Genomic DNA, 17,465 nt, shown 5'->3' with positions numbered 1-17,465 from the left:
AACATGGTATATCTCTACATCTGTTTCTATCGTCTTTAACTTCTTTCATCAGTGTCTTACAGTTTTCTGCATACAGGTCCTTTCTCTCCTTAGGTAGTTTTATGCCTAGGTATTTTATTCTTTTTGTTGCAGTGGTAAATGGGAATGTTTCCTTAATTTCTCTTTCAGATTTTTCATCATTAGTGTGTAGGAATGCAAGAGATTACTGTGCATTAATTTTGTATCCTGCTACTTTACCAAATTCATTGATTAGCTCTAGTAGTTTGCTGGTACCATCTTTAGGATTCTCTATGTACAGTATCATGTCATATGCAGATATTGACAGTTTTACTTCTTTTCCAATTTGGATTCCTTTTATTTCTTTTTCTTCTCTGATTGCTGTGGCTAAAATTTCCAAAACTATGTTGAATAATAGCAGAGAGAGTGTGCCACCTTGTCTTGTTCCTGATATTAGCGGAAATGGTTTCAGTTTTTTACCATTGAGAATGATGTTGGCTCTGGGTTTGTCATATATGGCCTTTATTATGTTGAGGTAGGTTCCCTCTATGCCTACTTTCTGCAGTTTTTATCATAAATGGGTGTTGAATTTTGTCAAAAGCTTTTCCTGCATCTATTGAGATTATCGTATGGTTTTTATCCTTCAGTCTGTTAATATGGTGTATCACACTGATTGATTTGCCTATGTTGAAGAATCCTTGCATTCCTGGAATCAACCCCACTTGATCATGGTGTATGATACTTTTAATGTGCTGTTGGATTCTGTTTGCTAGTATTTTGTTGAGGATTTTTGCATCTCTGTTCATCAGTGATACTGGCCTGTGGTTCTCTTTTTTTGTGACATCTTTTTCTGGTTTTGGTATCAGGGTGATGGTAGCCTCGTAGAATGAGATTGGGAGTGTTCTTCCCTCTGCCCTATTTTGGAAGAGTTTGAGAAGGATCGGTGTTAGCTCCTCTCTAAATGTTTGATAGAATTTACCTGTGAAGCCATCTGGTCCTGGACTTTTGTTTGTTAAAGATTTTTAATCACAGTTTCAATTTCAATGCTTGTGATTGGTCTGTTTATATTTTCTTTTTTCTTTTTTTTTTTTTTTTTGTGGTACGTGGGCCTCTCACTGTTGTGGCCTCTCCCATTGCGGAGCACAGGCTCTGGACGCGCAGGCTCAGCAGCCATGACTCATGGGCCCAGCCGCTCCGCGGCATGTGGGATCTTCCCAGACCGGGGCACGAACCCGTGTCCCCTGCATTGGAAGGTGGACTCTCAACCACTGCACCACCAGGGAAGCCCTGTTTATATTTTCTATTTCTTCCTGGTTCAGTCTCGGAAAGTTGTGCTTTTTTTAAAAAAGTAATTAATTAATTTTAACATCTTTATCCGAGAATAATTGCTTTACAATGGTGTGTTAGTTTCTGCTGTATAACAAAGTGAATCAGCTATACATATATCCCCATTTCTCCTGCCTCTTGTGTCTCCCTCCCACCCCTCTAGGTGGACACAAAGCACCGAGAAGATCTCCCTTTCCCGTACTCCTGCTTCCCACTAGCTATCTATTTTACATTTTGTAGTGTATATATGTCCACGCCACTCTCTCACTCCGTCCCAGCTTACCCCTCGCCCTCCCCATGTCCTCAAGTCCATTCTCTACATCTGCGTCTTTTTCCTGTCCTACCCCTCGGTTCTTCAAAACCAGTTTTTTTTTTCTTACATTCCATATGTGTGTGTTAGTATACAGTATTTTTTTTCCTCTTTCTGCCTTACTTCACTCTGTATGACAGTCTCTAGTTCTATCCACCTCACTGCAGATAACTCAATTGCATTTCTTTTTATGGCTCAGTAATAGTCCATGGAAATATGTGCCACATCATCTTTATCCATTCATCTGTCAATGGACACTTAGGTTGCTTCAGTGTCCTGGCTATTGTAAATAGTGCTGCAATGAACATTGTGGTACATGGCTATTTTTGAATTATGGTTTTCTCAGGGTATATGCCCTGTACTGCGTATGCTTGGTCATATGGTAATTCTATTTTCAGTTTCTTAAGGAACCTCCAAATTGTTCTCCATAGTGGCTGTATCAATTTACATTCCCACCAACAGTGCAAGAGGGTTCCCTTTTCTCCACACCCTCTCCAGCATTTATTGTTTGTAGATTTTTTTTTACAGTTTTCTTTTAACATCTTTATTGGAGTATAATTGCTTTACAGTGGTATGTTAGTTTCTGCTTTACAACAAAATGAATCAGTTATATATATATACATATGTTCCCATATCTCTTCCCTCTTGCGTCTCCCTCCCTCCCACCCTCCCTATCCCACCCCTCTAGGTGGACACAAAGCACCGAGAAGATCTCCCTTTCCCGTACTCCTGCTTCCCACTAGCTATCTACCTTACATTTGGTAGTGTATATATGTCCATGCCTCTCTCTCACTTTGTCACAGCTTACCCTTCCCCCTCCCCATATCCTCAAGTCCATTCTCTAGTAGGTCTGTGCCTTTATTCCTGTTTTACCCCTAGGTTCTTCATGACATTTTTTTCTTAAATTCCATATATATGTTAGGACACGGTATTTGTCTCTCTCTTTCTGACTTACTTCACTCTGTATGACAGACTGTAGGTCTATCCACCTCATTACAAATAGCTCAATTTCATTTCTTTTTATGGCTGAGTAATATTCCATTGTATATATGTGCCACATCTTCTTTATCCATTCATCCGATGATGGACACTTAGGTTGTTTCCATCTCCAGGCTATTGTAAATAGAGCTGCAATGAACATTTTGGTACATGACTCTTTTTGAATATGGTTTTCTCAGGGTATATGCCCAGTAGTGGGATTGCTGGGTCATAGGGTAGTTCTATTTGTAGTTTTTTAAGGAACCTCCATACTGTTCTCCACAGTGGCTGTATCAATTTACATTCCCACCAACAGTGCAAGAGGGTTCCCTTTTCTTCACACCCTCTCCAGCATTTATTGTTTACAGATTTTTTGATGATGGCCATTCTGACCGGTGTGAGACGATATCTCATTGTAGTTTTGATTTGCATTTCTCAAATGATTAGTGATGTTGAGCATTCTTTCATGTGTTTGTTGGCAGTCTGTATATCTTCTTTGGAGAAATGTCTACTTAGGTCTTCTGCCCATTTTTGGATTGGGTTGTTTGTTTTTTTGTTATTAAGCTGCATGAACTGTAGATTTATTGATGATGGCCATTCTGACTGGTGTGAGGTGATACCTCATTGTAGTTTTGATTTGCAGTTCTCTCATGATTAGTGATCTTGAGCATTCTTTCATGTGTTTGTTGGCAATCTGTATATATTCTTTGGAGAAATGTCTATTTGGGTCTTCTGACTATTTTTGGTTTGGGTTGTTTGCATTTTAGATATTGAGCTACATGAGCTGCTTGTATATTTTGGAGATTGATCCTTTGTCAGTTTCTTCATTTGCAAATATTTTCTCCCATTCTGAGGGTTGTCTTTTCGTCTTATTTATGGTTTCCTTTGCTGTGCAAAAGCTTTTAACTTTTATTAGGTCCCATTTGTTTATCTTTGCTTTTATTTCCATTTCTCTAGGAGGTGTGTCAACAAGAATCTTGCTGTGATGTATGTCATAGAGTGTTCTGCCTATGCTTTCCTCTAAGAGTTTATACTTTCTGGCCTTACATTTAGGTCTTTAAACCATTTTGAGTTTGTTTTTGTGTATCGTGTTAGGGCGTGTTCTGGTTTCATTCTTCTACATATAACTGTCCAATTTTCCCAGCACCACTTATTGAAGATGCGGTCTTTTCTCCATTGTATATTCTTGCCTCCTTTATCAAAGGTAAGGTTACATATGTGTGTCGGTTTATCTCTGGGCTTTCTATCCTGTTCCATTGATCTATATTTCTGTTTTTGTGCCAGTACCATACTGTCTTGATTACTGTAGCTTTGTAGTATAGTCTGAAGTCAGGGAACCTGATTCCTCCAGCTCTGGTTTTCTTTCTCAAGATTACTTTGGCTATTTGTGGTCTTTTCTGTTTCCATACAAATTGTGAAATTTTTTGTTCTGGTTCTGTGAAAAATGCCATTGGTAGTTTGATAGGGATAGCATTGAATCTGTAGATTGCTTTGGGTAGTAAAGTCATTTTCACAATGTTAATTCTTCCAATCCAAGAACATGGTATATCTCTACATCTGTTTCTGTCGTCTTTAACTTCCTTCCTCAGTGTCTTATAGTTTTCATCATACAGGTCTTTTGTCTCCTTAGGTAGTTTTATGCCAGGTATGTTATTCTTTTTGTTGCAGTGGTAAAATGGGTGTGTTTCCTTAATTTCTCTTTCAAATTTTTCATCATTAGTGTGTAGGAATGCAAGAGATTCCTGTGCATTAATTTTGTATCCTGCTGCTTTATCAAATTCATTGATTAGCTCTAGTAGTTTTTCCAGTAGTATCTTTAGGATTCTCTATGTACAGTATCATGTCATCTGCAAACAGTGACAGTTCTACTTCTTCTTTTCCAATTTGGATTCCATTCATTTCTTTTCCTTCTCTGATTGCTGTGGCTAAAACTTCCAAAACTATGTTGATTAATAGTGGTGAGAGTGGGCAACCTTGTCTTGTTCTCGATCTTAGAGGAAATGATTTCAGTTTTTCAGCATTGAGAATGATGTTGGCTTTGGGATTGTCATATATGGCCTTTATTATGTTGAGGTAGATTCCCTCTATGCCTACTTTCTGGAGGGTTTTTATCATAAATTGGTGTTGAATTTTGTCTAAAGCTTTTTCTGCATCTCTTGAGATAATCATATGGTTTTTATCCTTCAGTATTTTAATATGGTGTATCACGTTGATTGATTTGCATGTATTGAAGAATCCTTGCATTCCTGTGATAAACCCCACTTGATCATGGTGTATCATCCTTCTAATGTGCTGTTGGATTCTGTTTGCTAGTATTTTTTGAGAATTTTTGCATCTCTGTTAATCAGTGATATTGGCCTGTAGTTTTCTTTTTTTTGACGTCCTTGTATGCTTTTGGTATCAAGGTGATGGTGGCCTCGTAGAATGTGTTTGGGAGTGTTCCTTCCTCTGCTATATTTTGGAAGAGTTTGAGAAGGGTAATTTATAGCTCTTCTCTAAATGCTTGATAGAATTCGCCTGTGAAGCCATCTGGTCCTGGGCTTTTGTTTGTTGGGAGATTTTTAATCACAGTTTCAATTTCAGTGGTTGTGATTGGTCTGTTTATCTTTTCTTCTTCCTGGTTCAGTCTCGGAAGGTTGTGCTTTTCTATAAATTTGTCCATTTCTTCCAGGTTGTCCATTTTATTGGCATAGAGTTGCTTGTAGTAATCTCTCATGATCCTTTGTATTTCTGCAGTGTCACATGTTACTTCTTTTTCATTTCTAATTCTATTGCTTTGAGTTTTCTCCCTTTTTTTCTTGATGAGGCTGGCTAATGGTTTATCAATTTTGTTTATCTTCTCAATGAACCATCTTTTAGTTTTATTGATCTTTGCTATTGTTTCCTTCATTTCTTTTTCATTTATTTCTGATCTGATCTTTATGATTTCTTTCCTTCTGCTAACTTTGGGGGTTTTTTGTTCTTCTTTGTCTAATTGATTTAGGTTAAGGTTAGGTTGTTTATTTGAGATTTTTCTTGTTTCCGAGGTAAGAGTGTATTGCTATAAACTTCCCTCTTAGAACTGCTTTTGCTGCATCCCATAGGTTTTGGGTCATCGTGTTTGCATTGTCATTTGTTTCTAGGTGTTTTTTAGTATCCTCTTTGATTTCTTCAGTGATCTCTTGGTTATTTAGTAAGGTATGGGTTAGCCTCCCTGTGTTTGTATTTTTTACGGTTTTTTTCCTGTAATTGATATCTAGTCTCATAGCGTTGTGGTCGGAAAAGATACTTGATACGATTTCAGTTTTCTTAAATTTACCAAGGCTTGATTTGTGACCCAAGATATGATCTATCCTGGAGAATGTTTCATGAGCACTTGAGAGGAATGTGTATTCTGTTGTTTTTGGATGGAATGTCCTATAAATATCAGTTAAGTCCATCTTGTTTAATGTGTCATTTAAAGCTTGTGTTTCCTTATTTATTTTCATTTTGGATGATATGTCCATTGGTGAAAGTGGGGTGTTAAAGTCCCCTCCTATGATTTTGTTCCCGTTGATTTCCCCTTTTGTGGCTGTTAGTATTTGCCTTATGTATGAGGTGCTCCTATGTTGGGTGCATAAATATTTACAGTTGTTATATCTTCTTTTTGGATTGATCCCTTGATCTTTATGTAGTGTCCTTCTCTGTCTCTTGTAATAGTCTTTATTTTAAAGTCTATTTTGTCTGATATGAGAATTGCTACTCCAGCTTTCTTTTGCTTTCCATTTTCATGGAATATGTTTCCATCCCCTCACTTTCAGTCTGTATGTGTCCCCAGGTCTGAAATGGGCCTCTTGTAGACAGCATATATATGGGTCCTATTTTTGTATCCATTCAGCCAGTCTGTGTCTTTTGGTTGCAGCATTTAATCCATTTACATTTAAGGTAATTATTGATATGTATGCTCCTATTACCATGTTCTTAATTGTTTTGGGTTTGTTGTTGTACGTCTTTTCCTTCTCTTGTGTTTCCTGCCTGGAGAAGTTCCTTTAGCATTTGTTGTAAAGCTGGTTTGGTAGTGCTGAATTCTCTTAGCTTTTGCTTGTCTGTAAAGCTTTTAATTTCTCCAGCAAATCTGAATGAGATCCTTGCTGCGTAGAGTAATCTTGGTTGTAGGTTTTTCTCCTTCATCACTTTAAATATGTCCTGCCAGTCCCTTCTGGCTTGCAGAGTTTCTGCTGAGAGATCCACTGTTGACCTTATGGGGGTTCACTTGTATGTTATATGTTGCTTTTCCTTTGCTGCTTTTAGTATTTTTTCTTTGTATTTAATTTTTGATAGTTTGATTAATATGTGTCTTGGTGTATTTCTCCTCGGATTTATCCTGTATGGGACTCTCTGCACTTCCTGGACTTGATTGACTATTCCTTTCCCATGTTAGGGAAATTTTCAACTATAATCTCTTCAAATATTTTCTCAGACCCTTTCTTTTTCTCTTCTTCTGGGACCCCTATTATTCGAATGTTGGTGTGTTTAATGTTGTTCCAGAGTTCTCTGAGACTGTCTTCTTTTTGTTCTTTTTTCTTTATTCTGCTCTGCAGTAGTTATTTCCACTATTTTATCTTCCAGGTCACTTATCCATTCTTCTACCTCAGTTTTTCTGCTATTGATTCCTGCTAGAGAAGTTTAAATTTTTTTTATTGTGTCGTTCATCATTGTTTGTTTGCTCTTTAGTTCTTCTAGTTCCTTGTTAAACGTTTCTTGTATTTTCTACATTCTATTTCCAAGATTTTGGATCCTCTTTACTATCATTACTCTGAATTCTTTTTCCGGTAGACTGCCTATTTCCTCTTCATTTGTTTGGTCTGGTGTGTTTTTACCTTGCTCCTTCATCTGCTGCATATTTCTCTGTCTTCTCATTTTGCTTAACTTACTGTGTTTGTGGTCTCCTTTTCTCAAGCTGCAGGTTCGTAGTTCCCGTTGTTATTGGTGTCTGCCCCCAGTGGCTAAGTTTGGTTCAGTGGGTTGTGTAGGCTTCCTGGTGGAGGGGACTAGTGCCTGTGTTCTGGTGGATGAGGCTGGATCTTGTCTTTCTGGTGGGCAGGGACATGTCTGGTGGTGTGTTTTGGGGTGTCTGTGGACTTATTATGATTTTAGGCAGCCTCTCTGCTAATGGGTGGGGTTGTGTTCCTGTCTTTTAGTTGTTTGGCGTGGGGCATCCAGCACTGGAGCTTGCTGGCCGTTGGGTGGCGCTGGGTCTTAGCATTGAGATGGAGCTATCACCAATTGATATTACATGGGGCCAGGAGGTCTCTGGTGGTCCAATGTCCTGAACTTGGCTCTCCTACTGCAGAGGCTCAGTCCTGACACCAAGCCCGAGTACCAGGATCCTATTAGCCACATGGCTCAGAAAAAAAGGGAGAAAAAAAAGAAAGAAAAAATAATAATGATAATTTTTTAAAATTATTTAAATAAAAATTATAATTATAATAAAAAAGAAGAGAGCAACCAAACCAATAAAGAAATCCACCAATAATAGCAAGCGCTAAAAACTAAACTAAGATAAACATAAAAATCAGAAACAAATCAGTGACAGACAGCAATCCCCACATCTACAGTTTCTCCCAAAGTCCACCGCCTCAATTTTGGGATGTTTCATTGTCAATTCAGGTATTCCACAGATGCACGGTAAATCAAGTTGATTGTGGGGATTTAATCCACTGCTCCTGAGGCTGCATGGAGAAATTTCCATTTCTCTTCTTTGTTCACACAGCTCCTGGGGTTCAGCTTTGGTTTTGGCCCCATCTCTGCATGTAGGCCGTCCTCAGGCATCTGTCCCCACCCAGACAGGATGGGGTTAACGCAGCGGCTGATTAGGGGGCTCTTGTTCATTCAGGCCTGGGGGAGGGAGGGGTACAGTAGTTATAATTGGAATGCCAGGCGAGCCTGTGGTGGCAGAGGCCAGCATGACGTTGCAGCTGCCTGAGGTGTGCCATGTGTTGTCCTGGGGAAGTTGTCCCTGGATCATGGGACCCTGGCATTGGCGGGCTGCACAGGCTCGTGGGGCAGCGGGGGTGTTGTGGGTAGTGACATGTGCTTGCACACAGGATTCTTGGTGGCTGCAGCAGCAGCATTAACATTTCATGCTCGTCTCTGGGGTCCGAGCTTATAGCCATGGCTCACGCCCATCTCTGGAGCTCATTTAAGCGGTGCTCTGCCTTCTGTGGGCAGACAGGAAAGGAATCCCCTCTCCTTGCACACCCTGAAACAATGGTCTCTTGCCTCTTAGGCAGGTGCAGACTTTTTCCCCGGACTCCCTCCTGGCTAGCTTTGGTGCACTAGCCCCCTTCAGGCTGTGTTCACGCAGCCAACCCCAGTCCTCTCCCTGGGATCTGAACTCCGAAGGCTGAGCCTCAGCTCCCAGCCCCCACCCGCCACAGCGGTGAGCAGACAAGCCTCTCAGGCTGGTGAGTGCTGGTCGGCACCCATTCTCTGTGTGGGAATCTCTCCACTTGTCCTCTGCACCCCTGTTGCTGCTCTCTCCTCCGTGGCTCTGAAGCTTCCCCCCCGCCCCGCCACCGCCCACCCCCGTCTCCTCCAGTGAAGGGTCTCCCTAATGTGTGGAAACTTCTCCTCCTTCACAGCTCCCTCCCAGAGGTGCAGGTCCCATCCCTATTCTTTTGTCTCTCTTTTTTCTTTTGCCCTACCCAAGTACATGGGGAGTTTCTTGCCTTTTGGGAAGTCTGAGGTCTTCTGCTAGCATTCAGTAAGTGTTCTGTCGGAGTTGTTCCACATGTAGATGTATTTTTGATGTCTTTGTGGGGAAGAAAGTGATCTCCACATCTTATTCTTCCGCCTCTTGAAGGTCCCCCCTGAAAATGGTTCTTTCTGGAATATGCCAGGACAGTGTGGTCTTTTGCAGTTAACTGTTTCTCAGAACACAAAAGGGTGAGGGGTTTCCTACCAATGCTGATTTCTAGAAGCATGGGGCTCAAAGTTCAATACTGTCAATGACATGACTCTGCTTTGTCAGTTTCGTCTGTGGAATTTCTCTGTATTCTCTTTTGTATGCCATACTATTTCTGCTTGCCTTTTTTGTTTGTTTTTTGCTTTTGTTTTTCTGTGCTTATGACTTGGTTCCCTAACTTAATTGTAGGCTCTCTGAGGGAAGGAAGGATGTCTTATATTGATTTGTATTTCTCCTCTTCCCCAATGCCCCCCTCTTTTTGCCTAACAGTGTTCCATCCCAACAACCCAAAAGTTATTGACTTCAGTAGAAAGACATTATTTCTTTTTTGATGTGCTAAGATAGTAAGTAGATATATAAATTGTAAGCTTTTCATAATTGGAAATAAGCATCCAAGAACTTTTAAAGTTACATATTTAACTCTTGTTTACAGGGAATTCAGGGATGGACAAACCTTTTTCTCTAATTGGTTTCTTTCTGCTTGCATACATAATGCCAACCTATTCTTTTGCTTAGGTGATCGCTGAGTTCACCTTCATGAGCAAAGTCTGTGTCTACTGGTATTTTTACCAACTTCCTGCTGTCTGGTGTACCTGTCTCATTGACTCAGCTTGTGAACCAGGGCATTGTTCAGAATATGAAATATTATGGAAGAGATTTCATGAAGGAGTTTATGCATTGTGTAGGCAATAAAAAGACCTTACAATCTCATAGTAACAAAGATGCCATTTTAAATGATGCTCATGCCTAGAATTCTGTTTCAAATAAAATATCAGGGAGAACACAGGAAAAAATGGGCTGAATGTTCAAAGTGTCTGTGGAAGCAAAAGAAACTGAAGCATTTAAGATGAGGCCTTAAAAACAAATTATAACACGTTTGATGATAATGTTCTTTTACATCTACTCAACAAGGCTTAATGGAAGCGCAATAAAAGACTAGGCTAATGTTGACAAGAGTTTAAAGCGACACAGTATCAGTGATAGCAAAAACGGTAAAGGACATCAGTGAAGTCAGTGAAGACAACTTTAGTGAAGGAATCAAAATAACTTTAGAAGAGGCTGCTTCAATCACCATTGTAATAATTGCATATACGGAAAGGCAACCACACTGCACTGCTCAGGAGGTCATGCATTTGTACATTCTCCACTCAGCTTTTATGAGCAGCGAGTGCCAAGACTTACTCACACACACAAAAAAAAATTTCTAGGTTATGTCATAGGGTCAGTACGGAGAAATCAAGTCACCAACATCTTCTACATATGGCTGAGCAAGATAGTCTTTAAAGCCCCTTCTAGAGTCTAGCTTTCTTAAACTCCTATAAGTAGTCATCAGTGTTCATCATGATGACCCCAGGATACTACAATTTTTAAAAATGATTTCTGAATCATTAGAGAAAGGTTCTGTTTTGTTCGATATAGTTATGACATTTTAAATCTTTGAAAATCAGGGATCCCGAATAGGAAATATTACCAATCAACCTGAATATTTACTTTACCAAAACACTTCATTCCCTGATCATTCTGGGCCGTTTACCATATAATGTTCTTAGGTAGATTTTTGTTTTTCTTAAAGGAAGGGGAAATTGTAAGGGAATAGATCTCAAGGGTTAGATCCTTGGCTAAAGACTCCCTTGGATTGCTTGTGGCTGTTGGCTGTAGCAACTTGTTTTCTTGCAGAGATGAAGCATCTGGTTTTTGTTATCTCAATGATGCTGTCCTGGGAATATTACGATTACGACGGAAATTTGACCGTATTCTCTATGTGGATTTGGATCTGCACCATGGAGATGGTAAGCCCTTCACTTTCAAAGGTGCTTCGCTGCTAGGACTGCAGGTTTTTATCAGTAAAGCTGCTTCTAGGCAACTGGTAACAGGAGAAATGCCTCTTGCAATTGAAATTTTCCTAAATCCAGAATCCTCAAGTAGGTAGAGATTCTTTTAACTGATGCAATGCCTCCTGTGCTGACCAAGCTGCTTTAAAATACAAGATTCTTGTAATTTCTCCTCCCCTCTCCTCCAGTAGCAAAGCTCTCCAGTAGAGAACTTTAAGAAGTGGAAATCAGGGTAAGATTTCCTAGTGTTTACTCCAGTGCTTAGTGACCTCCCTCAGTCCACTTCCATAGGTTCTAAATGAAATCTGCAGTCAGAGCTGAGAGTCCTGATGCTTCTCTTAAAATAGAAGAGGTGCATGGTGGACTAACATTCTGAATTTTTCACCAATAGGGATACCAACTCATGCAGAGATCAGAATCTGTGCTTCTTGCTTTGTATTGCTAAAATATTTAGTCCTGCACAAACTCAGGGCACCTTCTCTAACTTTAAATAGCAGCAGACTCTAACATTTTGCCTTAACCCCATTAATCCTCTCTTAGAAGACTTCACTAAAAGGATGTATTAAGCCCTCCTGTGTACTTTTCATCTAGAACGTAGAACTGCAGTGACAGTCACCCTCATTCTGTTTCTTTACTATAGCCTGTGTATGACACATATTTCCATCGATCTAGGACACTTATCCAGTCAAATTAGTTAAGGATATTCCTTCCCTGCCCCCATATCAGTGATTCCTGCTTCCCTGTTTCCAGGGATCTTTTGAGACAAACTAACAAAACCAAGGCATAAGAGATGAAAAGAATAGTATGTGATGGAAGCTAGGGTCAGCTCTGCTGCCAAAACAGAAAAAGGAAGAAATTGTGGGAGAGACCTCCCAGGGAGTTCAGCTAGATGGACGCTTCCATGGAATGGTGACAGAAAATTAAAGGTAACAGAGAGAAGTGAGAAGGGTTAAAACAACCAACACACTACTTTGAGAACCATGTCCAATTAATATCTGAATACTTAGCCAATGCAGAATCCAGCCTTGCTCAAAACCCTTCAGAGGCTCTTATTGCCTATAACAAGGGTAACATTTGGCCGGTGGCTTGTTTTTGTATGACCAGAGAGCTAAGAAAGGTTTTTTACATTTTACAAGGTTGTAGAGCAGAAAAAAATACAATAAAGACCATGTAGTTTTCAAAGCCTAAAATATTTACTATGTAGCCACTTGGTTTGCTAAACCTCGGCCTATAGCAATGGTTCTCAAACTTGAATGTTGATTAGGATGACCTGGTGGTGGGGAGAGCTTGTTTTAAAATGCAGATTCCTTGGCCACATCCACCAGATATTCAGATTTAGTAGGTCTGGTATGGAACCTGGAAATCTCCATATTAATATCACCCCAGTTGTTCCACAGGCTACACTTTGAAAACCAGTGTTCTTCAAGGTAAAGTCCACATTATTTGCCCTGTCTTTCAAGGCCTGCCTCAAAGAGGCCTCACCTCCTGTCTCCAGCCTTCTCTCTTACTACTTGCTGTCCAGGCTACTCTATTCAATGATGCCCAGACACGTCTCACTGTTCCCTCCTCCCTGACTTTGCGGTACTTTTTCCTAACTTAGTTTTGTATTCTTTTCCCCTTTTGCATCTTCAGGTTCTACCCAAGAGCTCAAGTTGGTAGCAGATCTGTCCCAACGACTCCAGCCCAAGTGGTCTCTCCCCCTGTTCACTGTATTGTCCTGTATTGTTTCTATCACTGATTTGATATTTAATTATATATTGTCTTATATTGTGAGCGAATTCTTTAATGTGTATATGGCTTCTCCTCCCATAGAAACTTTCAGTTCCTCCAGAGCAGAAATCAAGTTATTTACTTCTTTCTGTCCTATGCAGGACAAATAGACCTATGCCTATAGTAGTGGTTCAGTAAAATATTTGTTGAATGAATGAGTGATTATGAAATTCAAACTCTTAGTATCAGAGTTCAAGAATAGAATCAAGTCTATTGAACCATGTAAGAATGAAAGAAGACTGTCACCTGAAACCATTCTTTCCATTTGCAATCTTATTTCTATACCATTTATAGTTTCCTGTTTTAGCCAACTTTTATGGTGTGTTTCATTTCGGTTTATTTCCCCTCTTCAGCACCTCCCTTCCAGTGACCCCTGCCCCACCTCCAAACTCTTACACATTTGGTTTATTTTAAATCTCCCATGATTCCATAACTGGCATCCTGCGGTGGCCTCAGCAGCACCCCTACCCCATCTTCACCTTCTTTCAGCTACCTAACCACTCTTCGCTTTCACAGCGAGCCCCATACCCTCCTCTTTGTCTATGTCCTTTCTTAAAGTATGATTTTCTAACAACACCTAATGGCATCTCCCATGAGAAGTGATACAAATGGCTACTAAACATATGAAAAGGTACTCAACACCATAAGACTCAGAGAAATGCAAATTAGAACAAGACGGTTCTTTCTGCCTAAGATTAAAAAGAATAATGATACCCAGTGTCAGTCATGATGTCAGAAAACGGGAACTCTTACACACCATTGAGAGAAGTATAAATTTGTACCACCTTTCTGGATGGATAAATAATCAGGATTTTCATGAATTATCCTTGTCTATACTTCCGTTTCTAAGTTAAAATGCTATTTTAATTTATTTTCTTTTGTTTTATTTTGTTTACCTAATGCCTTGTTCCTGGAGCCTTTAACTGGTTTTAACTGCCTCCCCAGGGCAAAACATAAGGCTTGGGAAATTCAAACATACCTGTGATATACAAATAGAGTCAATATTTTTTTAAGGTCTCTGTTGGCCTCTAATGAAGACTGAAAGCATTAAGTAAACAGAGACAATTTCTTTTTTCAAAGTATCAAAGAGGGTAATACATGAATTTGCTAAGAGTTCTTCCATTTTACAAACGGATTATCTGAATACAGTATGTGGTTCTGGGAGGAAAAGTGTAGAGGTGGGCAGCATGTTTATCTGAATAAGTAGTGGCTTGTTAGAGACATCTTCTATCTCCCAGGCCTCTCTTCATTTTCTGACTGTTAAAATGGAAAGGAGACTCCTTTCTAGAAGTTTTTCCTCCTGTCTTTCTCCAGGCTTTAAAAAGCTGTCATTCAAGCTGCTATTAAGGGCTACTTCCATGTTTTAGCCAGAAACATGTACTATAAGTTACTTAGTACACACGGAACTTTGGGTGAACTGCATTTATAACCAAATCTGTATTATAGAGAGGCATTTTATAATTAGGTTTTCACTATGTAATGCCTAATGTTCGTATTGGTCATGTTTTTCAAAGGGTTGCCACATTGTACTTCTTTGAAAAAAATCCCAAGAATTTAACTTAGAACCACTGAAACAAAACATAATACTTCCAAGATGGTGCCAGTTTCCTTTATGCAGCTCTGTTGACAATGCCTCAATTATGAGCTCCAGCCCTTCCCCACCTTTTAGAACAGGTTGTCAAAGAGAGCCTGCGCATCCCCATTGCTTGGAAATGTCCAGCTTTAACTTGAGTGAATTTGAAAAGGAACCCCAAACTTCGCTTGAGGCCAGAGTTCTACCTCATCTTGTAATGACAGAGATCCAAGACCAGAGTTTTGTTACTTTTATTCCTCAGCTTGCTAGCTTTATTATTGCTACCTTCTCCTCTCTCTTCCTTCCCACAGCTGCTTTCTAGAGTTTCAGTTGTTGAAAACAGAGATTTGTATATATGAAGTGATTCTTCTGCCATTTCTTTCTCTGGTAGGTGTAGAAGATGCCTTCAGTTTCACCTCCAAAGTCATGACGGTGTCCCTGCACAAATTCTCCCCAGGATTTTTCCCAGGCAAGTGATCTGTGTGCTCAGTATTACATTTGAGGAATAAATACTGCAGTTCTATACATTTCTTATATCTTGTATTTCGATAGCTGCATGCTGTGAATGCCATATTGGTGCTACTCCATGCAAAACATTTAACATAGGTCATTTCAGGTGACAGCGATAAAAGGAATGTAATGCTGCTGCTTTTTCCAGATGATTTTCATGGACTGTCGATAGACAGCTCACTTACACTTACAGTACTATCAGGTAGCCTGTGTAACCCTCAACATCCTGATAAGTGCGATGATATATTAGTATTATGTCAATCTGAGACGTATGAAAAATCTAGTGAAGAAGTTAATCTCTATTTTTTTTGTTCATTTGATCCAGCAAGATGGAGACTAAGGTTTTCCCATTTTCTTACAGTTTTCCTACTTCCCCAATACTGTTTACAACAGTTTTTTTTTAATTTCATTCCCTTAGAAACCATCATTCATTCAAGATTGTTCTGCTAATTGACCTTTTGATTTTCTGAATTGCTATCAGAGAAGCCTTCAAGTTTTCTAATTCTCATGTTCTTAAAACTGTTCTCCGTGTTCCTCTCTTTGACAGGAACAGGTGATGTGTCTGATGTCGGCCTAGGGAAGGGACGGTACTACAGTGTAAATGTGCCCATTCAGGATGGCATACAGGATGAGAAGTATTACCACATCTGCGAAAGGTATAGCTGCAGTGCTGAGCCAGTAACAAGTGCATTACTTTTCTGTAGGATGCAATGGCCCCCAATCCCACAGAATTCTTGTTTTCAAAGAACCATTTGAAAAAAAATTAAAAAGCTACTATATACTCACGTAGCTTTTGTACACTGCTCACTATGCTTATTTGATCAGGTAACCATCCCCTGTCTGGGAGAGCAGAGTGTTTGGACCAGAGCCACACTCTCAGTTTGATCTTACCTGCCACTCTGTATGATTAAGGCCTTCCCAAGAGCAGAGCTTCTCGACTGTCCTGGGGAATCCCTTGCCTACTAGTTTCTTAGCTAAAACCTGCATATAATATGATTTCATTAGCCTGGGAGGGTCAGTTTCGGCTTTCTGTTATGGAGATCTGCTTCCATCCACTGGTGTGAATATTAGAGAGTTCTTTATTACGAGTTCTTGAGTTCTATCCGTTGTATTAAAATTGGAGTCAGAAATCTGTTCTTTTTGCGCTATGGTTAAGGATTACATTACAGCCACTTGTAGGCAGACAGTTTGGTGCCACTGTGTAGATCAGACCATTGGGGCTGAAAAGCCCTACGGAATGGGGAAGAGGGTGGCTAAACTCATATTTGTGAAAATTGAGATTGGTCAGGTACAAATTCACTGCTGACATTGGCAGTAGAGAAAGTGAGTCTGACTAGAAGTCAGCAAGTCAACATTACTTAAGGTTGAGGGGATTGAGGTGCTTTTGATCCCTCTCCCACTCGGCTCAGATTTCTCCCAACCTTCTGGTGGAAACAGGGACTTCCCCAAGGAGCCTGCACTGGCCGTCATCACTGGCAGTTGTATAAACAAAGTAGAAGTATTAAAAAATAAAAACTTTATGCCTCAAAGATGCCTCTTAGCTCAAGAGTTTTGGCAAGCTGGGTCATCAGCAGCAGCCCTAGCCTCTTCATATTTTGATCATGTCCCCTGGCTACCTCTGCATTGTCAGACTGAAAAGGCCTCTTTTTCTTTTATTTTTTTGAGCCTGCCATTGATGGTTTTAATTGCCCTTCTTTGTTCCTCTTGGGCTGTGTTCTGTCCTTCTTGATATGTGCAGATCAGAGCTGCTTACGTAACTTTACCAAAAATGTCCTGTAGTTCTATGTAAAAGGAGAATTATTTTGTTTTTCTTTTAATCCCCTTATTGACAGTGCCCAACATTTTGTTACCTTTTTTTTTTTTTTTTTTTTTTGCCATATCAGGAAAATAGGTTGTTCTCTTCAGTGCTCTGTCCACGGGGTTTCCTAGAGCTTTTTCCTGGGCCTTAATTGAAAGGTCAGCACTCATCATCCTGCAAGTGTAGTTTGTAATCTCTGGCCTTCCCTAAATGGATTACCTTACATGTGCCCCTATTGAAGCTCATCTGCCAGTCATAAAACCTCCTGAGGTCTTCCTTTCTCCCCATCACCTTGGCATTTCACTGCCCAGAAAAGCTGAGTATCATCTGCAGACTTGAGGATTTCCCAGTGCCCACCCCCAAGCCAGTCTACTACTTACCCTTCTTCAATCAGAAAAATGTCTGTTTCTCCCCTAAATTTCCTTTCTCTCTCTAAACCAGTTCCT

At 39.9% G+C, this 17,465-nt stretch overlaps 1 protein-coding gene across 1 annotated transcript in view; it reads left to right on the top strand.

Moving 5' to 3' along the window:
• Positions 1–17,465, top strand: part of HDAC8 (histone deacetylase 8) — a 219,611-nt gene that overhangs the window by 67,901 nt on the left and 134,245 nt on the right. Inside the window, exons 5-7 of the mRNA XM_082864933.1 lie at positions 11,214–11,326; positions 15,103–15,180; positions 15,769–15,877. Of these exons, the coding sequence (XP_082721059.1) occupies positions 11,214–11,326; positions 15,103–15,180; positions 15,769–15,877 (300 nt within the window). The remainder of the gene's footprint in view (positions 1–11,213; positions 11,327–15,102; positions 15,181–15,768; positions 15,878–17,465) is intronic.

The sequence above is a fragment of the Leucopleurus acutus genome (assembly GCF_964270905.1).
Source record: "Leucopleurus acutus genome assembly, chromosome: X".
NCBI lineage: Eukaryota > Metazoa > Chordata > Mammalia > Artiodactyla > Delphinidae > Leucopleurus > Leucopleurus acutus.
The sequence above is the reverse complement of the archived record's forward strand: the minus strand, read 5'-3'. Positions and strand labels throughout refer to the sequence as shown.